At 38.6% G+C, this 24,405-nt stretch overlaps 1 protein-coding gene across 2 annotated transcripts; it reads left to right on the top strand.

Annotated features, from left to right (window-relative positions):
- The first annotated feature begins 1,658 nt into the window (after window positions 1-1,658).
- On the top strand, window positions 1,659-20,902 carry CUNH12orf50 (chromosome unknown C12orf50 homolog). Of its 2 annotated transcripts, XM_041677681.1 has the most exons (12): window positions 1,659-1,670; window positions 1,986-2,106; window positions 6,569-6,733; window positions 7,669-7,746; window positions 7,828-7,941; window positions 10,291-10,401; window positions 12,808-12,912; window positions 14,058-14,174; window positions 15,573-15,677; window positions 15,934-16,137; window positions 17,930-18,022; window positions 20,877-20,902. In XM_041677681.1, exons 1-12 carry the CDS (start codon window positions 1,659-1,661, stop codon window positions 20,900-20,902), a joined length of 1,251 nt encoding a protein of 416 aa, XP_041533615.1. The 2 variants fall into 2 exon arrangements, with proteins under 2 accessions (XP_041533615.1, XP_041533619.1); XM_041677685.1 differs by lacking the exon at window positions 14,058-14,174.
- Window positions 20,903-24,405: the final 3,503 nt, after the last annotated feature.

Raw genomic sequence — 24,405 nt, 5'->3', positions numbered from 1 at the left:
TGACAGTTTTATATGACATTTGAATATATTATTTCTTCTTTAAACATCAGATTATGAATTCTGTACACTATACAATGATATTTAAAATGTAGAATGTTATCTTGGTGAATATGACTTCAGTCATACATTATTAAATAGTTGAATTCAGATTGCTATCAGTGGTGTAGTATATTTTTTCTTCTTTGAAATTCATTAAAAGTTATTGTACTTTTCCTGTCGGAAGTCTGAGTAACAAGTATTTAAACACCATGTCAAAAGAGATTGAATGCAGTGTATGTAAACAAATCAACCACAGTTATAATGTTAAGTGGAAACGCTGAATTGAGATTAATGGATATTAAAAAATGAATAAATGTAGAAACTCAGTGACTGCTCATGTACCAGATGAACCTAAAAAAGATAGATGTTCTGTCTGGTCAAACAGCTTTTAGCTCTACTAGCAACCTGGAGTCAAACTTTTTGGCCACAAGAATTCAGCCCACTCTTGTCACGTTACCTGTCAAAGAGTTCTTGGATGGCAGACTTTCTGTGTTTTGTCTCTTTCTCTTTTTATCCCCACGTGATTGATGAATATTATCTTGTAAGGAAAAGACTAGATAGAATTTTTTAAAGAGTGAAAACAAATAGAGAAACTGAGTTAAACTGTTAATACGGTGGCTGTTGAAACGTAGTGAAGCTGTGGGGTTAAATACCAGTTTGCCTGAACACAAACTCACTGCCCATTATCCCGTGCTCTGAGAGTACAAACTCCATCTTTGATGGGAAAGGAACGTGAGTAGAGAAATAGAAAGAAGACAAAGAGTATATGTCAGAGAGAAAGGAATGCAATGGAATGTTGTTATCGCTCGCTGTTCCCCTGTCTGAGACAGAGGCCTACAGTTTTTCCAGCTGTGAGTACAGGCATAAAAGAGTGTAGAATTCAAAAATAAAGCAGTAGGAGCCAGCTGACATAATCCACATCTACTTTGGTTGGTACGTAAAGTATCTTAGTCAACTGTTGGTCTTTGTAGATCAAGAACATGAGACATATATGTTATGTGTGATGTGGAAATGACTTCAGATTTCACAGTATCTCACGGTTGAGATTCCACTTACTTTCTCGATATCAACCCAGTCTGCAGCATCTCCATGGTCTTAGTGGTTGGTAGAGTGGGTCTTCGCATGCAGAATCTTGCTAGTACATTGTAGATACTCTCCAAGCTTTCTTTAGAAAGCTAAATAAAACCTCCCTCTTGTTGTATTGCAATCAAGGGAATCTCTGGTCTCACATCTTTGCTCTTAGTGAATGCTCACTGGATACAAAACACAGCATTTTGAGAGTAACTTGCAGCGAGTTATCCTGTGGTGTTTGATCATGACATTTTCTTATTACTTTCTCACTGAAAAGAGGCAGAGTTACTACAACTTAGTCCTTACAAGCCTGCATTGGTAGTATATGTTTTCATTATTCCAATTTTATATAGACTCCTTGTTTTTTTTAGTTGGCTTAACATTTTGTTATTAAACACTAAAATTAATATATTGTGTCTTCTGCATTGTTTACTTCTCAGGGTTCCCAGTGCCGATTCCGACACTGTGAAGAAGCCCTTGGCAGTGACACTGTGTGTTCATTATGGAGAGAGAGAAAATGTTTAGATCCACTTTGCAGATTTAGACACATGGAAATGCAGGTAAAACGACTGATCCTTTTCACTAAAGGAATTTTCCTTACGTATCATTGAATTAAACTTTTATAACAAAATAGAAGTAGTTCTTCCTCCCAGAAAATCTTCAGTGTTTATCACTTCGCTCAAACTAAACGTGTAGAAAAATAAAGGATCACTTTATCTTTTAAACAGAAAAGCTAAGAGGTGGCGAAATGTAGGAAACAGAGGTGATTCTAAGCCAGCAATTAAAGCTTTTCTTGTCACATTGCATTGTGTTCTAGCAGTCTGCCTTTACTGTGAGAGCCTAAACATTGTATTTCCCTCCCTTCCTTTTCATAGCAAAACTGCAGCATTTCATGCTTCTGGGAAACCCAACCTCTTGGTTGTGTGAAGATCAGTTGTATCTTTTACCACAGCAAACCCCGAAATATCAATGGATTATTTTTGCCACCAAGTAGCAGTGAGTATATCTGTAATAACTGGTTATGTGGCATTATAGTCTGGTCTTGGAGTTGAAGCCTAGGGAGGCGCAGTTGCGTACAAAAATGAGGTGAGGAGGTCAAGAATCTCTTATAAGTGCAGAGAGAGAGAGCAAAGGCACACTCTGGGTTGCAGGTCTCTTTTCTGTCACAGCAGCTATCCGCAGTGATACTAAAATTTTCCCTTTATGTGAGACTTGTCATAGATTTTTCACAGAACGCGGAGGACCTCATACTTAAGGGAACCTTGTTGGAGAAATTGGTGATTACAGGATTTTTCCGATGCCGCAGCAATCTTATTCTGCGATGGTCACTGTACATCTCTGGTGGAATGGTCTTAGATATGAGCAGAATATGATATTAGCCCTTTGAGAATTAAAAGATTATTTTCATATAACCCCAGTAAGTGAATAGCTAAGACTTTAGCTCTTTTATTGCATACTTTGGGAAACTTTTGACTTCATCAAGCACATCACATATGTAATACTTTTATTATTGTTAATCTCTTTCTCACTAGATTGTAAGCATCTGGAAGATGGGGAACATACATTTTTTTGCCACTGCTTTGCAATGTCTGGACCAAAAATAATGTGCAGTAAATTGGTTGCTTAGACACATGGGTGGGGTGTGAAGAGATGAAATCTAAGCAGTACTTTAAGAGGATGAAAATACCGAAGTGATGTAATGGATTAACCTGACTTCCTTAGTTTACAACCGTATGATTTTTTTTTTTTATCCAGTGAGACACATTCCTATGACATTATTTTTATCTGGTAGTTTAATCCCAGGGATTTCACTAGCTCTTGAAAGACCAGCAGGAAACAAAGACCGCCTCCTCTCAAAGCAGGCTGGATGGGATGCCTGTGTAAATGACCATCATGGTCTTCCCCACTGTTAAAATAAGCTCTGCGCTAATTGATGTCATGCTGTTGGGTGGGTTGTTCTTGTATGTTGTAAAAACTGCTCGTGGATAAAGAAAACACATGACCATAATGATGGAGTTTGAATTCTTAACCACAGACCTCAAATGAGTCGATACTACTGATCTCAGCAATGCTCTATGTTAGTCTGCAGGTAGATCTCTTCTAGATTATAATTTTAAATTGTTTTCCTTCTCATTCATCTTCCAACATCTGCACATCGCAGATGGTGACCCTAATATCTTACTGAAGAGCTGAAGGGATGGGTAGGGAATTTCTACAAATTTCCATCTCCCTACTTAACTACCATCAGGACTAGTCTCCTCTTCACGCGTCCCATAATGAACTATCATTTTCCACCTAATCTATTTTCCCACTTGGTGACTAAATGAACGTTAACGCAACAGGTCTTCCTGTGGCTTCCACACAACTGTTTTTAATCTTACCGAGCCATTCCTTTGATTATACAAATGTGTGTTTATCTCTTTGCTAACTAATTAGTATTTCTCCTCAATTCATTCTCTCTAGTAGTTACGCCATATTGTTGTTTCCCACTTAGTGGCACTTAAAGTATTTTGTTAATTCTCACTGTACGTATTTTTCTCCTTCCCTTCCTTCCTCTCCTTTCAAGTAATCAGGTTGCTTTGGCTCTTCTACCTGCTGTATGAAGATTCTTAAATACACTAGTCAAATCTGAGTCCTTGTGTAACTTGAGCTGTTAGAAGATGTGAACACATTTGGTATCTCTTTCCCTTTTCATGTAATCCCCTAGAAGTTTGCAGACCTTAATACTGTCTTCATTCTGTGCCCCATTTGACTTGCCCTTGCCAATTACACTTCATGGGTCATGTCCAGGGAAGTTGTTGAACACCATTATTGCCACATAACTGTATTGTTATAGCTGCTCCCCGATGCCCCCTGCTTTCTCTCTTTACGTCTATTCAAAGTACAGCACCTACAGTCTTAATGATCAAGCAGATTTTAGTCCTCTACTCCAAATCCTCTAGTGTCTTTTCATCTAATTCAGAGAGGTCAGAGTCCTAATGAGAGCTTGAATTCGGAAAGTTATTTGATCAAGTACTCTGCTAGCTCCCCGAACTCAGAAACTTCTCATTCAGCCCCATCTGCATGTTTCCCTATTTGCCTTTCCTGGAGCATGTTCACATATTCCCGTTTTCAGGGCTTTGCATAATGGGACTTTTCCTCAGTGTCTTTGTGGGAAGCTACTTTGTTTCATCAAAGGTTTGCTCAAATATTGCCTTTAATGAGCTCTGTACCTAGCGTCATGTTTGAAATGTAGCCTGTGGTCCCACCTCCTTTATATACTCTTCCAATTTTCCTGGCTCTCCTCTATTTCCTGCTTCCCACACCCCGTTAACTTCTCAGATGCAGTATAATTTGGTCGCTCTGTGCACTGTTTATTGTCTAATGAGTCCCTGTAGAATAAAAGCTCTATGAGACCAAGAATCTTGAGTTTGTTCACTTACCAATATCATACACTTAACAATTCTACCCTGGGAAATCTTGGGTATTAGTTAATCATATTGAGCTGAAAACTCCGCCACATTAAGTTTTCCTCTGCTCAGACACAGTTCTGTACTCTAGAAAGAAAATTCACTATCTAGGTCGTAGGTGAATGCTTGTTTTTGTCTGTTTTGTTTTGATGTTACAAAGCACCAGAGACAGATATATATGCTTGCATACATACATACATATCTGTATATATAAGAAAAGGGGTTTATCTGCCTTACGATTCTAGCAGATGAAAGGTTTAAACAACACAGTACTGATGTCCTGTGAGAGTCTCCTGGCTACTTCACAATATAGCAGAGAAGTAAAAAAAAAAAATTGTATGAGTGCAAATAGCACCAGGGGAGATGCCAGCCTCATGTTAAAACAGTCCACTCATGGGATCCACGAATCTCAGAAGACCTGACCCTTAACCGAGAGAGAGCATTAATCCGTTCATGAGAATAACAGTCTCATGACCTTATTCTCTCCCATTGGCCTCAGCTCTTCAAAGATCCACCACCACACGCCACCACACTGGGGCCGGAGATTCTAATACATCAAACTTTGTGAGATAAACTATGTCCCAAATATACCAACTATCAAGGGTTTTAAAAGAAATATGTCTTGAGCTAATATATTACCTATTTATTTTGGAAATATTGAATACTATATAAGGTATAAGTTGATCCCTGGCAGTTATTTATATTATTTGTAGTAATGTCTGTCTACCAAATGCTATATCAATTAGAACTAGAATCATAAATCTCTTTCTAACCTTAGACCATTGAATTGTCGTGTAGGACATTTAAGGAAAAACATCTGCCTTCCTGTGTTTCATTAAGAACATATAACTGCTTATCAACCCAAGGTGGAAATAGAATAAATTATGAAAAGACAAAGCTAATCATAGCATCAGTTAGCACAAAGCGTTATGTAATCTATACGTATCGATGTCACTCTGGTCAAGATAAGATAAAACTTGTGTATTTAAAAAAGCAACCAGTGAAATGGTTTTGTGTGGGATTTCTTTTGCTGAGATGAGACCCACCAGCAATGTGAAGTGTGTGAGATGGAGCCACGAATGTTATTAATGTTATCTAAGTCACCAGTCATCCTCTTCCAGGGTGAGGTGCTTCCCCAAACAATTTTCCATTAGTTGAGTTGACATTGCAGATCACATCTACACTCTTGGTAAAATTATCAATTATGAGTTCTTCATGGTTCTCTTCATGGGGCTGTGGGGTTTATATCAAACTGCCAGTTAAGCTGGACATGATAGCACATACTTATAATCCTTGAAATTGAGCACTCAGGCATCCAGTGCTGATCTGAGCCCACTGCTTAAGGGATAAAAACCCAGTTGCTTTAATTGAAGAGAAAACTGGAAACTTGGGGATTATGTAATCAAAGAGCTTAAGGACAGGGCTGATCTCAGATGCAGGCTTTTCCTCACCCGTTCTTGGCTTGGAACTGTCTCTCCATAAGCTATTGTTGCTCCAGAAGCACCAGACATAGACTTTAGAAGTCGAATTACCAGAGTTAAAGATCACTGACTGCAGTTTAAACTGGGTTAGAGTCTCATCCTGCCTTAAGCACACTTGCCAATGTAACCTTAGGCAACTCACTGTGGCACGGTTATTTCTGTAGGATACAGTCACGTGGCCTGTGTTGTGGGGTTGTTTCTAAACTGTGTCAGCTGCACTACACTCAAAATTATTACCAATATCATTACCACCATAATGATTACAGCCATCTTAAACTGTGTATTAGGAAGAGGCTGGTGAAAGTCAATGCTTAGAAAAAGCCTGCTTTTCTGCGCATGAAATATTAAAGGCAATTCTAGAAAAGACTCAGAAAGCATGAAGAACTATGGAAGGAGGCTATTTTAGAAGATGTTGGCCAAGGTCACAATGCTGAAAGAGGCATGTGAGGTTAAGAAATAAAAAATCACAAAGAATGGTTTGTCACTGAATTTATTATCAATACTGATAGCATTGTGTTTTCTCTGTAGACACCACCTTACAGAAAGAAAGTCAGGAAGGAAGTCCACCCCCAAGCCAGAGTCAGGAACCTCTGAAACCCATGGAGAATGTATCACGACCCATTCATAATCCATTAGTTTTAAAAACTAACTTTGAAGAAGAAGAGGAAGAAGAGGTAGAAGAGGAACAAAACGGTTAGTACCCCTTTTCTTGGTTTACAGTACACCTGTAAAAACCCACAGTATTTTCTACATACTCCTCAACTATGAGAGGCTTAGGATGCAACATATATACCAGGTTTTGTTGAGAAAATACAAATATTATCAAAGAAATGAGTCTTAGTTTCTAATTTATTCTCTGTCTATGTGTGCTTATGTTTCTTTGGGCCAAGAGTTTTTGTCGTATGACGGCTGGGAGCCATGTGTCATGTTTAACTACACAGGTACTCACAGATAGTCTCATAGGAGACAACTGCCGGGATGCTGGTGTACATACATCTATTTCTCTTCATGTTTACTCTTTTGAGTTTTAAGCATCCAGGCAGTAGCTTATAATAAGCACTGTAAACTGCACCATTCCTGATATCGGTAGAGAAGTATGTACAGAATTAGGACCCATGTGTCCTGCATTGTGGCCCTTCCCTTTCCTCTCACATCATCACAGCCCAATTGAGCCATTCAGATAAACTTCAGATAAACACCCCCCCCCAAAAAAAATCCAAATTTACTTTGTCTCTGCCCCGGAATGCATCTTTCTGTGGGTACCAACCGCTATAGTTTCTGTGCTTAGGGATGCACAGAACTCTTCACTGTTCTTTTAGATAGACATAGTTTCTTCCTCTTCTGTGTCTACATGCTCTACCCCCCAGCTTCTCAGCAAGTCTGTGTTTTCGGCTTCTCATTTTAGCACACAGAGCATAAAATGTTTAATTTCTCTTTGATGATTCTTTCAAATACTAAACATAAAAGCATTTTGAAATATGAGTTTGCGCTTTTTTTTTTTAAAGTTCAAACATTAGATGAAGAGCAGTCCATCCATGAAAACAGTATTTGGGATTTTTCTTTCTAATTTATAAATTTTCAGATTTCTTAGATTTGGGACAATTTAATTAAAAAAATATATCCTATAGATGCTTCTAGTTTATGGACAAAGACCCCCGAAGAAATTGAAGAGAAAAGAGCAATAAAGGAGATGTGTTATAAATCTGGTAAGAAATCAAACATTTGTGGAATTTCCAAGGCTTGGTTTTACTCCACCTCCTAACCATTCTCTTCTCACGGGAGTTTAGGTGAATACTATAGATTCCATGCTCCTCCAGACATTTCGTCATCAAAAAGCACAGCTCCTACAGTGGAAAAAGAGTTAGAAAAGCCTTTGGAAAATGGCAGTGAGTTGCAAGAAGGTAAGAATTGGGATGATAATATTCAAGGTGACGTAAGAGATATTTAGTGAGTAGACCTTGAATTTTTTTGTGCAGTGTAGACGAGAACAGGATTACATGATAAATCATACATCTGCTTTGAGAGTGAGAGGGAAACTTTCTACTGGGTGACCCAAGTTTCCTATGAAAGGATGCTGCTAATGTAATGATGTTTCAATGAATACACTCCACAGATACAAAGGAATGCTCACACTCCACACAGGAATTCTGTCTATAAGTTGCCTTTCTGTGTCTGTGGTATGTCTTTCTGTGAAATAGGACTTACTGTTTTACTTTGAATGGAAAAGATAACCCAGAAGACCAGGATGGACAAAAGTGAGGTGGCAAACTGATATCAGTGGCAGAATGCCGGTCTGTCTGTTGAATGAGTGTCTTTTGTATCAAGCAGTCTTAAGGCGGTTTTGATGGACAAGTCCTAGGCTCACTCTTTCATGATGCATTTCCTTTAAGCAGGTCTGAGTTTGCTTCTGGTCAGCACCTTGTCCTTGAAGGCAAGACAGAGAGCATTGCATTGTGTATAGAAAAGCAGGAACCTGAAGTCCATATGTGTTAAAAGTTTATGTAGGGTTTCCTGGTTTCAAGTGAGCTTGTGCACATAATCATAATAACAGCAGAGAATTTAATTGCTCCCCGATCCTCTCGAGGACAGGAAGGGGGCGCACACAGAGAGAGCAGCTAACAGATAGAAGGGAGAAGAGTGGCAAGGGATGAGGAAGGCTGAGGATGATCCGATGGCTACAGAGCATAGCATCTGTATCTCCTGCCTCTGTGTGGCAAGTTGTTTAAATGGCTGACAGAAGGTGGCAGCAATAGACCATCAGAAGGTGAAGGAGGATACCAGAACCTGTACTAAACAGATGCGAGAACCCTTAAAACAAGCAAACAAAAACAAAAGACAAAGCTACCAGTCAAAATTAAAAAATGGAGGATTATAAAGCAAATGATGTGTACATTTGTATACGTATAAATATTGCCTTGTATTTCTTCCACAAAGTTAATTCCTGATATCCCTGTTTTTCTTAGATTAGTGGTTCTCAATCTTCCTAATGCTCGCCTTTTATATAGTTCGTCCCATTGTGGTGACCCCCAACCATAAAAATTTTGTTGCTGCTTTATTGTAACCATAATTTTGCTACTAATACGAATTGCGTTGTAAATACTTGTGTTTCCTGATGGCATTAAGTGACCCCTGTGGAAGGGTTGTTTGACTCCAAAGGAATCAATATTTTATTACTTCTGGAGTTTTACTTACTATTAGAATAAATATAAACACTGCTATCAACGATATTCTGGACTACTGCAAGGACAGATATCATGTTCTTTGCTTTTACATAACTATTGCACAAACATTAAAATTAGGAAATTTCCTATGAAACAGTGAAGCACTATTAACAAAAGTTCAGAGTGAGAAATTGGGGTTCAACCTAAAGATCCGAAAAGCAAAGCAGTCAGCCACTGGCTCTTCCCTCTACCTCAGTCTGAAATGGTGATCCTGCCTCCAAGAATCTCAAAATGAGACTGTGTCTGAGAGCCGTCTCCTCCTGTTTTATCATCATACCTAGGGTTGGGATTAAAGACGTGCACCACCTGGTTTCTATGGCAACTAGGGTGGTTACTGGGATTAAAGGTGTGTGTTGCCCCTGCCTGGCTGTAAAGGATGTTTTAGTCTCTGATCGTCAGGCAAGGTTTACTTACTAAAACACAAATGAAATGCCACTATAAAACAGTGTTATTGCTTATGGGTTCCCTCCACAAGATTTCATCAACTATGTTACTGATATCCACAAAGTAAATTGATTCTTTCTTTGTATCCTAACCAATCTAGAGGCTCACACTGCTTTAGGCTGCTGCGTCTATTTTCATTCTGATGTCAACAGTTTGTTTTCAAAGTAGATTTTTTTGAATATGTAAAATGAAAATTAAGAGAATAATTTAATTATCAAGTACCAGTAATAAATTAATTAATTAAAATTAATTATGAAGAGATAGAATCAAGAGAATCATTTCAAATTCACTATACTAAAACACCAAATGAACTAAACATATTATGCTCACGCAATAGTGTAAGATTGTTTAAACCTCGCATTGCCATGTAGTTGCCAATCAAAATGGGAGGATAAAACGTCTGCTCTTCTCATCATTTATAAAATTAGCTTGAAATAAATGCACTTATAGGTTGTTCACCAGATCATGATGACAATCATGGATATGGTAATGTTCAAGCCACTTAACTCTCACCACAAAAGCTATCACAATCTTATTTACAATGTGAAGATTGCTGGGGTGACTTTTTGTTTCTTCCCTCTCTAGGGGATGGTCTTACAGTTCCAACAAAGTTCAGCCTCTTTGAAAGGTCGGGTGAGGCAAAAACATCATTGGATAGGAAACCAAGGACTGACATTGCTGCTTTTGAAAATGGAGGTGAGCTAGATGACTCTGAAAGAGGTATATTTTACAACTGTAGTTAGGTCCTATTCAGTTTGAACATGTGAAGCATTGTTTTTAATTTCATCACTTTGCTATTCTGAGGTGTATAGTTGGGAAAAATCCACATGCATATATGACTATGTAGTCATAATGCCACGAATTTATTGGATACCTTAATGTCCTCTTTTGTCAAATTGTTCTGTTATATCCCAATACCACTTAGGTCAGCTTTTTCTTATCAGTCACTAAGGGACTAGCAAGGGTAATTGTCATCTCTCATTGATACCCATACTCTGATCTTTGCCCCCACAGTTTAGTTTTACATTTTTGTTTAAGTGGAAATGTGCAGTTTGGACTCATTCAGTTTGAGTATTTTAGTTTAATATTTAAGTTGAATTGTACGAGCATATCCACATTGTTGATGGTTGCAGTAGCGCTCTCTCTCTCTCTCTCTCTCTCTCTCTCTCTCTCTGTCTCTCTCTCTCTCTCTCTGTCTCTCTCTCTCTCTCTCTCTCTCTCTCTCTCTCTCTCTCTCACACACACACACACACACACACACACATGCATGCAGGTATGTATGCATCAATACAACCTGCAGAGTCTTCGTCCTGTTGCACATATACACATGTGTTTAGGACTGAACTCTTGGGATTAGATAACCCATCAAGGGGCTGCTTTCTGGAGAAGCCTGCATCTCCCTCCCTCTCTTAGCAGTCATTGTTTGCCTGTAGTTCTTCATCTAGGGGTGGAGCCTTGTAGGATTGTGTCCATCTGGTATTGTCATTGTGCAGGATTTGTTTAGGCAACTTTGTTGTTGCTGTTTCCTGAGTGCAGTTTCGCTATCATATAGAGAAAGACTGCCAGCTAATATCTGGGTCCTCTGATTCGTTACATACTTCTATGATGTCATCTGAGCCTTAGGTATAAACGTTATGCTAGAGATGTATCTGGGGCTGGATATTCCACCATCAGTTGTTCTCAGCATTTTGCCCAGTGTGCCTTTCCTCAATGGTCACTGTTTGCTGTAAAAAGAAGCTTCTTTGAAGAGGGTGAAAGCTATACTTATCTGGGTCTAATGATGTCTTAGGATGCGGAGCTATAATGGTTTGGGAAAGGCTAACGAGTAGGTTCCATGATCTCAACAGTCACAGGTAGTTGGCTAGGATTTCAGTACCAGGCATGAATTCCCTCCTATGGGCAGGACTTAAGTCCAATTAGAGGATTCATCCCTCCAAGATGTAAGAGTCACTATTGCACCCCCGGGGATGTCTTGTTGTGTGACTTTTCCACGGGTTATTCTGTAAACTAATTTTTAAGGTTCTTTTTATGTTTGTTACACTGGGGAATGAGATTTACCTAGAGCCTTGTGCATGCCAGGCAAGAGCTCCTCCATTGAGCTATGGCTTCATCTGAATATTATTTTCAGAGAAGGTTATTAAGGGGCTCAAGAGATGGCTCAGTAGGTAAATTGTCTGGCAGGTATGGATGAGGCCCTGAGTCCAAACTGCAGGACCTACATGTCATAGATGGTATCATCATGTGTCTGAAATCTAAGTACCTCTACAGCTGTATGGGAGCTGTAGAGAAGAGAATCCTTTTGCACTGGCAGGTAGCTAGCCTGACAACTGCACTAGCAAACAAGAAACACTACCTCAAACATGGTCAGAGGCAAAGGGCAACACCTGAAATTGTCCTTTGCTCTGTACTGTAGCACAGGCATGCACATATGCACACTCACTCTCACACACGCACACACACACACGCACACACACACACTCACTCACTCACACACACAGGCACACACATACATACACATGCATACATGCACACAGAGGCACATACACGTGCTTAGACACATACACGCACACACACAAATGCATGTACCTGTACATGTATGCATAAACACATCTCACACACACAGAAAAATGATTCTTTAAAACACTTTTTGCTTAATATAATACATTTTATGGTGAAGGTACTATCAAGTTTATTTGTAGCATCTAAAACTTACATGTGTATCTATCTTGAAAAAATATAGAAGAAAGACTAAGGAAAAAACAGTTTTCATATTTCAAATGAAGGAAAGGATAAGTTATATTTACTATGAATATCTCTAAAAATCACTATGTTAGAGGGAAGTTAATTTGGTTGAATATGTGAATTTTCTTGAAATTATCTGTATGTCAGTTTACACACTGGCCACTCAAATAATATAGCCAATATACATGCACTAACCTAAGCATCTCTGATAGAATATGTGGAGATATGGGACAGCATCATCTGAGACATGTTTGAACAAAACTGGACACCAGAGATACTATGAAAATCATCACTGTATTAAAAGGGAGTCGTGTGCCTCTTGTTACTATTGCTGCCCCTGACTGTAAAGTTTTATTCTAGGGGGTGACTGCTATGCTCCACAGAGGATCATATTTCTTGGTGTGGATGAAAGTGAACCATTAGCTGAAGTGAAAGAAATCACCTCCAAATGTTCAAATGTCAAAGGTAAGGAGTCTTGGGTTAAAAATGGACCCTCTGTACTTTGGGTAGATAAATAAAATGAGCATCATAGTTGTTATGGAAACCACATGTAATTTGAAAAGGTACCTCAGAAAGTACTGAATAGGACACCAAAGCCCCAAGGCTCTGCATTGGCTGTGCACTTAATTGTTTTAAATTTTATAGCCTGTTTCCTAGTCTGGAAAGTGAGTCTATTGGACAGGACATTCCAAGGTTGAGTCTTTCAGCCTTAAAGTGATCAACCTCCTTAAATGGCAATACGAAGACCTCTCAAGTTTTTTTGTTTTAGCAAATTAAAACAGAATGAGTGAGTTTCTGGAGAAACATTGTTCATGAGCATTTCAAAGAGATTCATTCTGGTGATGCCATACCCTTTATACAGTAATTGCTAATAACCAACAACCTGTGGCAAGTATAGAGATACAATGTCTACTCGAGAGCTTAGTGATACTCTCTATCAGTCTGCAGCTGGGTGTGCTCCCTTAGACAGAGGCAAAGGAAAAGACGTTTGTGTCAAGTTATTTAGTAAAAATTTACGTGTAAATCTGTCTCCTACTCAGAGCTAACATTTTCCCTAACCAATCAAAGAAATGCTTAGGGGAAAATACCTCAGCTATATTCATTTGGAGGCCATTAGCTATGTGTGAGTGCCTAAATTTAATTGTCATGAATCAAGTTCTAAATTCAGCTTTTCAACTGCACTAGCCCCCATGCCAAGTAGTAAATACACACGTGTGGGTAGGGGCTGTTATGTGGAACAGCGCAGATTTAGAACACGCTCATAATTGTGGATGTTTTATTGAATAGTCCCTCTGCCAAGCACAGAGCAAATGAATGTGATCCCATAGTGTCTTGAGAACATAAATGGACGCATTCCCTATAGGAAATACAATGTACTTAAAATCTTCAAGGAGATGTTAAAACACTGACATCTCACTTGTGCATGGAAATGATAGCTATAGTTTTAGCGTTTTTAAACTTTCCTCCATATGTGAGGTACGGTGTGGCAATTAGACAATTTTAACCATGCATTCTAGAAAGTGACACACATACATAGTAGGTGTGCCCATTGGAAGTGTTTCTCTTACTAAGTTTGACATGTTTTTTTTTTTCTCTATTTGCTTTAGAAGAAAGCAAGGACAGTCTACATCCAAAGCGTACCCTAACCACCCGCCTAGTCCCTACAATGCATGTGCTAAATGCTACAGAGAACATCAGCGTGAAGTGCAGAGAGAGCCCCTCTTCAAGTAAGGCAGTGGTCACATCACTTTTAGACCTTGCATTTGGTTGTCTTCTTGTCAATATGTTTTTCTTATTTGCAAGAGAATTGACAAGGGAAAAAAAGAAAGAAAGAAAAGGAAAAAGCGTGGTTTGAGAAGTCTGCCATTTGAAGTAGTAAATAAATAATATTTCTCTCTTAAGTCTGGAGTACAGATTATGATATAGGCCTTAACGAATTATATCCGCCAGTTTGAGGTACATATTGACGTAATAGTAAGCTGCCCGTGCTGAAGGTCATTAGTCCAGCATGTTACTTTTTTTCCATCGTGGAACATAATGGCAGCTTTGCAATCACAATTGTTGCAGATCGTTTTTCTCAATTTGGCTTCTCCTGGATATTGGTGCTTTGAGCCAGCCACTGCTTTGATGGAATCTGCCTCATTCCTTCAGTCCTTCCCCCATTCCTGGTTTTGTTTACCGAACTGCTGTGAATATTATTGGTTCCCAGGTACTGAAGGAGAACCGCAATAACTTCCCTTAGGAAACTCTTGCTACTAGTACTCGTTATAACTTTGGAGGTTATATCTGCGGTGTGGGAGTTTGGGAGTGATGTGTGGTGAGAAGACGTGTTTTATTGTTTAATGTCTAGGGCTTAAATGCGAGGGCTTAAAATTTAAGAGAAACTTGAAGGCTAAGGGAAACACAGATTTATTGTCCTACTAACGGAGAGCTACTGCAATCTGAACACTGGCACTCATTTTCCTTGTAGTCATGTGTGAACAGCAGAATGCCTCTACAAAACTGGTTTAAGAATCCCCTTGGACAGTCTTGAAAAACTGAGAATGCATGTAGAAACTTTGCTACGAGTATATTCACATAACACGGGAGACCAGAAAGACTAGAAGCTTATACTTTCTCATAGTCGGCCTTGCTGTGCCAAACTACCTGAGGGTTCACCCTTGTAACACTTTAAATAGGATGAGGTGCTTTAATTCAGTAAACACATTTTATGTATTAACCAAACTCACTAAGAAATAGCAGTTTCGGGCTTAAAAAGTACAAAACGATTTATTTTGAGGATAACAATTATGACCTTAAGAAAGCGTTGTGCTTAGATTTGTTTTTGTGATCGGAGTGCTCTGTTCTGTTATTTTTAAGGAGCCCACGCATTTCTTTGAAGAACAATAAAACATTTTAAAAGGAAAGCAGCTTATAAAAGTTTTTTTTTTCCTCATTAATGTATTCCCAAGAGGGATTTTTTTTTTTTGACACTTAAAAACCAGTCACTCTTTGTTCTAAAAGCTAGTCTTAGAGCGGCATACTTCTGCTTGATGCGCGAATGCACAGATATGTAATTATCACCTCAGTAATTTTCAGATAAAAGCATCTCTGAAAAACTGTAAAATATTTGTATCTTCTCCAAGCGAATGATGTCCAGCCAGTGAGGAAGCCTCATTTTAAAGGTGTGAAGAAAAGAAAATGGATTTATGATGAACCAAAGAACTTTGCTGGCTCTGGAAGGCGGAGAGGTAGAATATCTGAGTGTTTGGTATTTCTAATAATAATTCTCACGGAGATTAAATATCAAATTTTTCCCACGCTAAGGAAAAATCATTGCCATGTAACTTGAAGTCTACTTTAAAAGTTACCCCAGTTCTTCTCTGCATGGCATGCTCTAGCTTAGATTTTCTTCTGTTTTGCTACCCCACGCTTCAAATGCAGTGTATTTTATGAATGTGAGCCTGGATTGTCGCATCCCTGATCTCTACTCTTTTGATTTTACAGCAGCACACACCCCAAATCCCAAACATAAAATGAGTTATCACCATCAGAATAAAAACCGAAATGCTGAGAACGCCTCCTACATGCATGTCCAAAGAGATTCAGTAAGAACTGTCACACTGAACGCCCCTCCCCGAAGCAGGCCCACAACTGGGTCCTACAACAAAGCTGATGTCAACAAGGAACCCAAACTCAACCTCTGTCCAGGTGAGGGTCTTTATTGATGTGGTTCACTCCTGACTGCACTTGGCCTTAGGGTAGGATTTCCCACCTGGATAGCTGATCTTTGGTCCTCCCACTCACTGCTGCTCCTGAGCCAGTATCATTATAACATCCTCGAGACTAACCCAGAGGATCGCATCCAGGAGGAGTCATGCACATGTTTTAAAGGACACGAAAGAATACTCACGCTGGAAGCTGACGAACTGGCACTGCACGTCCTTAGAGACTTGCCTCCCTGCACAGCTCTTTGTTCACCCTGGGTAGTTTCATTTCACGCGGGAGGATTATTTTCACGTGGTTGACATTTTCTTGTTCCACTAAGTGCGCGGTTCAATTATGTCTGTCAGATTACCACGCTGTCTTTTCTTGAGGACATCATGATTACTTTCTTGAAAGGGTTAGTTTGAGGGTTAACTGCAATATTTCTGACAACCTCTCATCTCTCCCACCATGCCCTTCTAAATCATTTCATCTTGTAATAGGCAAAGGCATGGTGTTATGTCAGGAAGTACACGGCCACAGGGGAGAATTTCTTTCTTCCGGCTTTAGATGAATTTTTCTCTTTGGAAGTTGGGTTTCAGTTCTCTTGACTTAACAAAATGTCATTCAGCTCTCTGTAATTCACGTTGGAGCTTTGCCTTTATAGTGTAGTTTGTGAGTTTCAATTGTCAAGAACTTTTGGAAGCATAGGCAAAGACTCTGTATTTAACAGCTTAAATAGACATTTCATTTTAACTGTTTGTGTTAGACTGTAATGGTGTACGGATGTGTATAAGTGAAGAAGTATGCACTCAGAAGAAACTAGTTCTAAATGCATTACCATGTTATTATACTATTTATTATTTTTGTTGTAATACTCTTGTGACTATGAGAACTTCAATGTGTACAAGCACAGCGTGTTGCCAAAGTCTAGATTTGTATGAACTGAATGAGTCAGCTACTATACTGGTCACTGTTGTGCCTCATTCATGCAAATATAGGCACACAAAAAATGACCCAAAAAGAAAATTCTTGATATGAGCCCCACACTGAGAACTATAGATATGTGGTGATAACCCTGGAAATGCAAATATGACAATGTTAGGGAGTAGAGAAAAGCAAGTCCTTATAAACGACCTAGTCTCTCTCTCTCTTTGAGTGTGTGTGTGTGTGTGTGTGTGTGTGTGTGTGTGCATGCCTGCTCTGGCTTCCTAAGCTCACAATTTCAGTTGCCACTGTTTTCACAGAGGGCAATTCCTGGAAGCACATGTGCCTTGTTGTCTTTAAAATAAACCTTAAAAATATATTTACAAAGTCAATTATGCATTGTCTGAAATGTTAATTTTCTTTTATTTTTGAGACTGTGTAATATAATTATATCACCTCTCCCTTCCCCTTTCTCCCTTCCCCTTTCTCCCTTCAAGCCTGCTCCCAAAAGCTCCTCCTTGTTCTCTCTCAAACTCATGACCTCTCCCAACGTTAGTAAGACAATGTGTTAAGTCACAGATGAAAGATCATGAAACACTATATGCAGATACCGTTCTGTCTTCTAGATTAGTCTCATAAGATAGAGCCTTATTTGAGGAAATGAACAGTAGATTAAGAGATTGCTCGCTTGTCATGTAAGTGAATTTAATAAACTCCCTGGCATTCCTGTTGCCTTAGCTTTCAAATGGTAGAGAAAACACATGGAGGGTAATTCTTACTGCTGAGATATTTATAGCTTTGCCATGCTCTTGGCATATAGTTGTTGAATTCAGCAATATTTGCTAGCAGTCTCCTTTCTTTGTTTTCTCAGATAAACATATGTCAACAACATATAATGGTTCAGCCTGGAGAAGAAGAATTCCTTTTACAAAAACATATTCAAAAACAGAAAAGATATATCCAGGTAATTATTCACTGGTGACTTCGATGTGTCGTGTAGTCTTGGAAATAAATGACAAGTTCTTAAGTCAAGAAACAGATTTAAAAGCACTTAAAATAAAAAAAAATTTCAAGATCACTTAATTACAGAGAAGATCTGGGGAGTTAGTAGTCCCCTGTCATAGTGACAAGTCAATATTATTTTGTTTCATGGTGTTCAGTTTTACCTGTTTGTGTTATCAGAAAACATTTTGATGCTATTTTTTTCCTCTCAATCAAAAACAGCAATTGTAATAATTACATATGTTAAGCTAGTCTTTGTTATAATACAGTGAAAGAATATAAAATCATATTTAACATGAATAAGATACTCTCTCTTGATGTACTTACCATAGAGAGATGTAAGCTGGTGTAGGCTAGCAGTCCATGAATCTCCAAGGAGACATCAAGTGACTATATTCTCCTCCTTGTTATACATTGTGCTCACTGAGGGAACAGGAAGGTTGGAAATCTCTGGTTAGATGTTCCTACGGGTCCTGACCACAGATCAGTCTTTTACTGGACAGCTTGATGTCTTTCTTTGCTTATAAACGAGTTGCAATGAATACAAATTATTCTTCAAATAACTGAATCTTTCAGAACACATAATTCAGGTAGGGAACTTGTATCCAAACAAATATCCTAGTAATTTAAAAATATTCTGATCCCATAAGTTTTTATACCAGGGTCTTCCAGAAGGTCCATAAGTAGACTAGATAATTTATTTTCTCCAAAGTAAGTGACTCATACGAGACTTGTAAAAACCTCCTTTGACTTCAACTGTGTGTCAGTCCCCAGAATCAGTACAGCTATTTACTGGAGACAGAATGTATCCAACTTTCTTTCATCTTGCAAACCAAATTATACTGCAAGAGAAGGTAGATACAGTATCGCTTAACTGACTGTATTTTCTCTTAACTTTGGCTCGACGGTTACATGTGATCAAACATAATTTGAGAGGGAAGAGAGGAGAGAGAAAACAAAAGTGAAGACACAATGAAACTCCTTGAAGGAATTTGGCATTTCTAGGTTCCAGCTTTTCTTCCTATGGTTTCCATCTGAGAGGGACGCATTTGGAATGTTGAAGAGTTCTCTTTGCCCTAATCCTGTGAAAATGGTTGATTTTGCAACCCAGTGGCTCCCTTTCCCAAATGAAATAGTTAGGTAGCAGCAGTGGAAATACTTGAGGCATGTCAAAGTACTTCAGGATGTAAATATGTACCACCTATGTGTAGCATAGAATCTACACATCCGTGCAGGGCTCCATTGCCCTTATCAGGTGCTAAGCAGAGAGAAAAGCTCTAAAAAGAATTTCTCAGGGTCCTGTGGATAGGAGAAAGGCAGGGACTATATCACATGAGAAGATAAAGACAGGTTTTTGAGAATTCTGTCGAGATTACATAGGTGGCATCACACAGTCCTGTGGGGCCTCGCTGGAAGACGGCCATTGTGTGTGTGAGAGAAAGATCACGGAGTGAATGTGTGAAGTAGTTTGGCTATAAGTGAAGGAATGAACTTTGGGAAAATATCTTCTTGTTGTAGAGCTCTGCTGGGGTCAAAGTGGCACTTAGCTGGGATCTCAACAGATGGCCTCTGAGAGAGACATAAGTAGATACCAGCGCAGCATCCAGGGAGCAAACCCTTGCTCCTGAGGGGGCAGCTGCAGTGTTGTCCCCTGGGAGCTCATTAGAAATGTGGAGTCTCTGTCTCATACCTGCTGTGGCTGGATGCCATCTTTCCAACACAGCCAGGTGATTTGGGTGAGCGTTCAGGTTCGTGAAACCCCAGGCAGGTTAAGAGACTGAAGAACCAGCTACACTGGTCTATTGAAAGTTTGTATTCTCACTTTGTCTGTGACGTGGCAGGTGGCATTCTCCTTGACCCATCCCAGGAATTAGGACCAGCAGCCACAGAGTCTTGGGGAGGAACAAAACCCCAAGAAGAACCTTTAAATGTGACTGAATTATGAAAGCAAAGTGACTAAGAAATTCCTGAATTCAACTGAGTTTGTGTACAAAGGTCTATTACTTCAGGAAAAACGAGGACTTGTATTTTCTATACTGTAGAAGACTTTAGAAAATGAATAGTATTTTATAAACTGCAAGTTTGTTTTCTTACATGTTTTTGATTGAGAAACTGGTTCCTCCCAATTTTGGCCTTTCCAGTTGTTGTTGTCATCCACCGAATGAAACGAGAAAGGTTAGCTTGTGTTTCTTCCCACACATATCCTTGCTAGGGCGCAGAACAGCCATTGTGACATTTCCCAGTGGACAGATGGATGCTGGAGGGAAGAAACAGAAGGCACGAGCTGCCATTTGCCTGTTTCTCTGAGGCTCCAGCAGCCAAGACTGAGGAAATGCAAATGGACCAGAGAAGTCTTTTGGGAAAGTGTTGCAGGACAGTATGGGTGTAGTGGGAGGGGAGAGGAAAGGGCTAGTCACAAAGGAGGATTAGGGGCACAAAGTATAATTGCCTGGAGATACTCTCAGTGCCAGTCTTCCCTGTGGCCACATGTCCATTCGGATAGGGCGAACATGGAAGTGCCTGTTTTTATATCATAGATTGTTCATTTCATTCATTCTTGCTGTCTCTTTTAAATGCAGACTTATATGCAGTATTAAGTCAATCTTTCAACAACTCTTCATCTAAAATGCAATGTTCAAAAAGCATCAAAAAGAAATCTAGGAAGCTTGAATGACATTTTGAGAACTTAATGAAACACTAAGCTTGGTTTTGTTTTTTTTTTTGTTTTAGCTTTCATGGTAGTTAACAACAGAAATATGAATTAGTGAAACAAAACATGGAAAGAAAATGAAATATCTTGTGTATTTTGTTTCTAGAGCCAAGAAGAAATGGGAGCAAGTAAACTTGGAGGTTGAAAGAAGAGAAAAGTGAGAAAAAGAGAAAAGTGACAGCCATCACCTGATTTACAAGCAAAAACGAAAATTCCAAGAATGAGATATTCAAGTACTCCATAGGGTATAGTGGTAGTCAACGATGATAAAATGCAAATTCTGAAAATAAGATGCAGGAAGAACATTGTGCTTGTTCAAAACTGATAAAATGCAAATTGCAAACAGCTGCCTGTTTATTTATGTATGTCTGGGATTCATTCAGTACATTGCCGCAAACATTTAATAAAATTTCAAAGTTTGACCATTAAAATCATTCTTTAATCGTAAGCAAGCTAGATTGTACAGAGAAAAGGGTAAAACTTCTTTGATCTCTGCTGTTTGTGATGGTCTTCATAGCAAACAATTCAGACCTTCTTTTCTTAGGTTTGTAGCAGGGCTCTCAACAATAACTCATAAAGCAAACACAAATTCAGCAATGTCCTAGCTGGCAGTTGGCGAGGAATACCTCAGAGGAATTTTAATCTAAATATCATTTCATGTATCAGAGAGAGAAAGAGAGAGAGAAAGAGAGAGAGAGAGAGAGAGGAGAGAGAGTTGGTTTATCATGTAGGGAAGTCGCCAAACAGTGTCTTTTAATTGGCAATTGCAAGACTTCTCTGCTGAGAGTCGCCACACTCAAAACCGAAAAGTGAATTATTTTCCTGTCACAAAGGCAAAAATTATATGACCATAATAGAGCAAAGGAGGCTCCTTTAAAAAGAATAGTAAACTAATTTATTTCCCAGAAGTTCCAAGGCCTCAGTAACTCCAGAAATTCAGACACAAGTGAGATGCCAAGCAAGTGGTGACTCAAGCGTTTAATCACACAGTCAGCAGGCAGAGGCAGGCAGATCTCTGAGTTCAAGGTCGACCTTGTCGACAAAGTGTGTTCCACATCAGTCAGGGCCACACAGTGAGACCCTATCTCAAAAATAAAACCAAGTGAGGCCTCACCTGGAAACTCCTTTATTATCTTTCCATCTTAGGATCATAGATTTTTAATAATAAATTTTTAAATTAATGTTTAAAATTTTACTCACCATTACCCATTTTTCATATGAGCAAAGCAAAAACATGAAGGTTTCGTTTTAAAACTTAAAGATCAAGTATTAAATCAACGTAAGTCTTTTTCAACATTTATACTTCTATACTAGGATACTTTCCAGCATTTATACTTCTATACTAGGATAACTTATATTTTCACAAGTTTTCTGATGAAGAGTTACCTCTTAATAGTTGGAGGCGAAAGTATTCTTTTTGAAAGTATTTCACTTGAAACGTTTTCCATCACACAGCTCTCATTTGCTGAGTGATGAACTCCAGTTCTGCTCTAGTGCACACCACGCACTGACTTTCAATAACAGTGGGTGTATTTATTTTGTCCTTATGAGCAGAGCATAGAAAAATGAAGATGATACAGATATGTGTATTCATGAGGCAGATTTGAGAAGTGTGTATGAAAACAGCTCAACCGTAAAGCTGCCTAGCTGAACTTGATGAGGGGACATCATCTACTCATTTAAATAACAAACTCATTTGGTTATAAAAAACAACTAATGACTAAATATGGTCTTATTGATATAGGAATATTAAAATATGATTTTCTAATTTTGGGTCTGGCCTGACTTATCCATACATTACAGAGAAGGGGAGTGTGGATTGAGGAAGGAAATAGACGAGACAGAAGAAAGAGTCAGGAGGGTTTACAGTGAATACTATAGCAAAAATCAAAAAAAAAAAAAAACCCGAGCTTCTTACTGTCAGTCCTTACACACCCTAAACAAAAGGGGAGGGCACAAGACTCCCATGGTAGAAAGAGCAAACCTAGCATAATTACCTCCTTACATCCCAAAACAACTGGCAACCACGCCCTAAGTTGACAGGCCTTTGAAGAGTAAGGCATCCAGTAGCCACACTTTTGGTCAAACATCTTGTTGTTCATATTTGAGGAGCAAGAATAAACCTGAACTTTTAGACCTTTAGTCAGGATGGAATGGATTCAAAACTGTGGGGTCTGACATTCTAAATAACTCCTAAGTCAAAGATGAAACAATAAAATTGTTATTATGTTTGGTAATGGATATTAAAAGTTCTACTTACCAAATTAGTGGAATGCAACTAACTCTCAATAAACCCAGAAAATTAAATTTTTTTCTTAAAATTCTACAACAAACATCTTCATTGTCAGCGATAAGGAGTTCTCCACTTGGAGTGAAAAAAAAGTTCTCTGTCATGGCCTCAGGTAGCTATTTTGGTAGCACTCTTAATGGATAGAGTAAGATGAGAACAAAATTTCATTAACAATTGAAATTAAGAGGAAATTTTTCTTGTTCGTAAGTGATACTATTTTCTATCTAGAAATGCCAAAATATTTTAAAAATTATCAGGTTTATCATGAGAGATTAACAAATTTTGTATAGTTGGGTGATATAAAAAAAGTCAATTGCATTTTTTGTTTGTTTTTTGTTATTTTTGAGATCTTAGTTTGATTATGCTATTTTCCCTCTTTCCTCCCTCCAAACACTCCCACATACACACTCCTCTTCATATCCATGGCTGCTTTATTCATTGTTATGACACACACATATGTATTTATATACACACATATATTCCTAAATATAAACTGTTCAATCCATATAGTGTTACTTATATATTTGTTTTCAATGCTGACCATTTGGTGCTAGATAACCAATCAGTGTAATATGTCGTGAGGAAGACCACCCCTCTGCTCCCAGCTTTCCTCAGTTGCTTGTAGTTTTTATGTATAGGATTGAGGCCTTTTGGGATTTTCCCCCATCCAGTTTGGTGTGTCCATTAGTGCCATCCTCCTCACGTTATGTTTGGATGATCATGTTGGCAAGACTTTATGGGTATAGCATTTTTATAAACTAGCACCATGTTTAAAATAAGCAGCACAAGTCAAAATTGATAGATTTTTTTTAAATCAACAAATATTTAAGGAGAAAAAGTAACAAATGATTCCAAAACAGTGCATTCTGCTACTAAAAAAAGATTAATTGTTGTCATTTGTGGCATCACAAATATATCTATAGTATATCGTGTGACATGAAATAAGCCAGACACAGAACACAGATACCACATTTTATCTTTCGTGTGGGGATACTGATCTCAATTTAGGATGGCAGCTATTAGTAGTTGGCAATGGAAGAAGGGTGTGTAGAAATTTTGGATAGAAGTCACCAAAATTCAGATAGAAGAAATAGGTTCTAGTACTCTGCAGCACAGGGTGACAGATAGGGTCCACAATTACATAGGTTGTAAGAATACAATGTAAAGAAATAACTGGAAGCTTGCTAGTTAATTCATCAGGTAAAGGTTCTTGCCTCCAGGCCTGGTGACTTAAATTCTTACTCAGGGGACCAAATGCTTGAGGGATAGAGCTGTCAAGTCATTCGTGATTTGACTAGTGAACATTGCATTGATTGAAATATCACATTCTAGTTCTTTAATATGT

The sequence above is a fragment of the Microtus oregoni genome, unplaced genomic scaffold (genome assembly GCF_018167655.1).
Source record: "Microtus oregoni isolate MIOR12 unplaced genomic scaffold, Mior012 000001F_ref0000356, whole genome shotgun sequence".
Taxonomy (NCBI): domain Eukaryota; kingdom Metazoa; phylum Chordata; class Mammalia; order Rodentia; family Cricetidae; genus Microtus; species Microtus oregoni.
The sequence above is the reverse complement of the archived record's forward strand: the minus strand, read 5'-3'. Positions and strand labels throughout refer to the sequence as shown.

Bases quoted from the DNA above. Each gene is read 5' to 3' on its own strand.
- CUNH12orf50 (XM_041677681.1), top strand. The intron at 6,734-7,668 runs GTTAGTACCCCT...TATATCCTATAG, and splicing joins GGTAGAAGAGGAACAAAACG to ATGCTTCTAGTTTATGGACA. The intron at 7,747-7,827 runs GTAAGAAATCAA...ACGGGAGTTTAG, and splicing joins GGAGATGTGTTATAAATCTG to GTGAATACTATAGATTCCAT.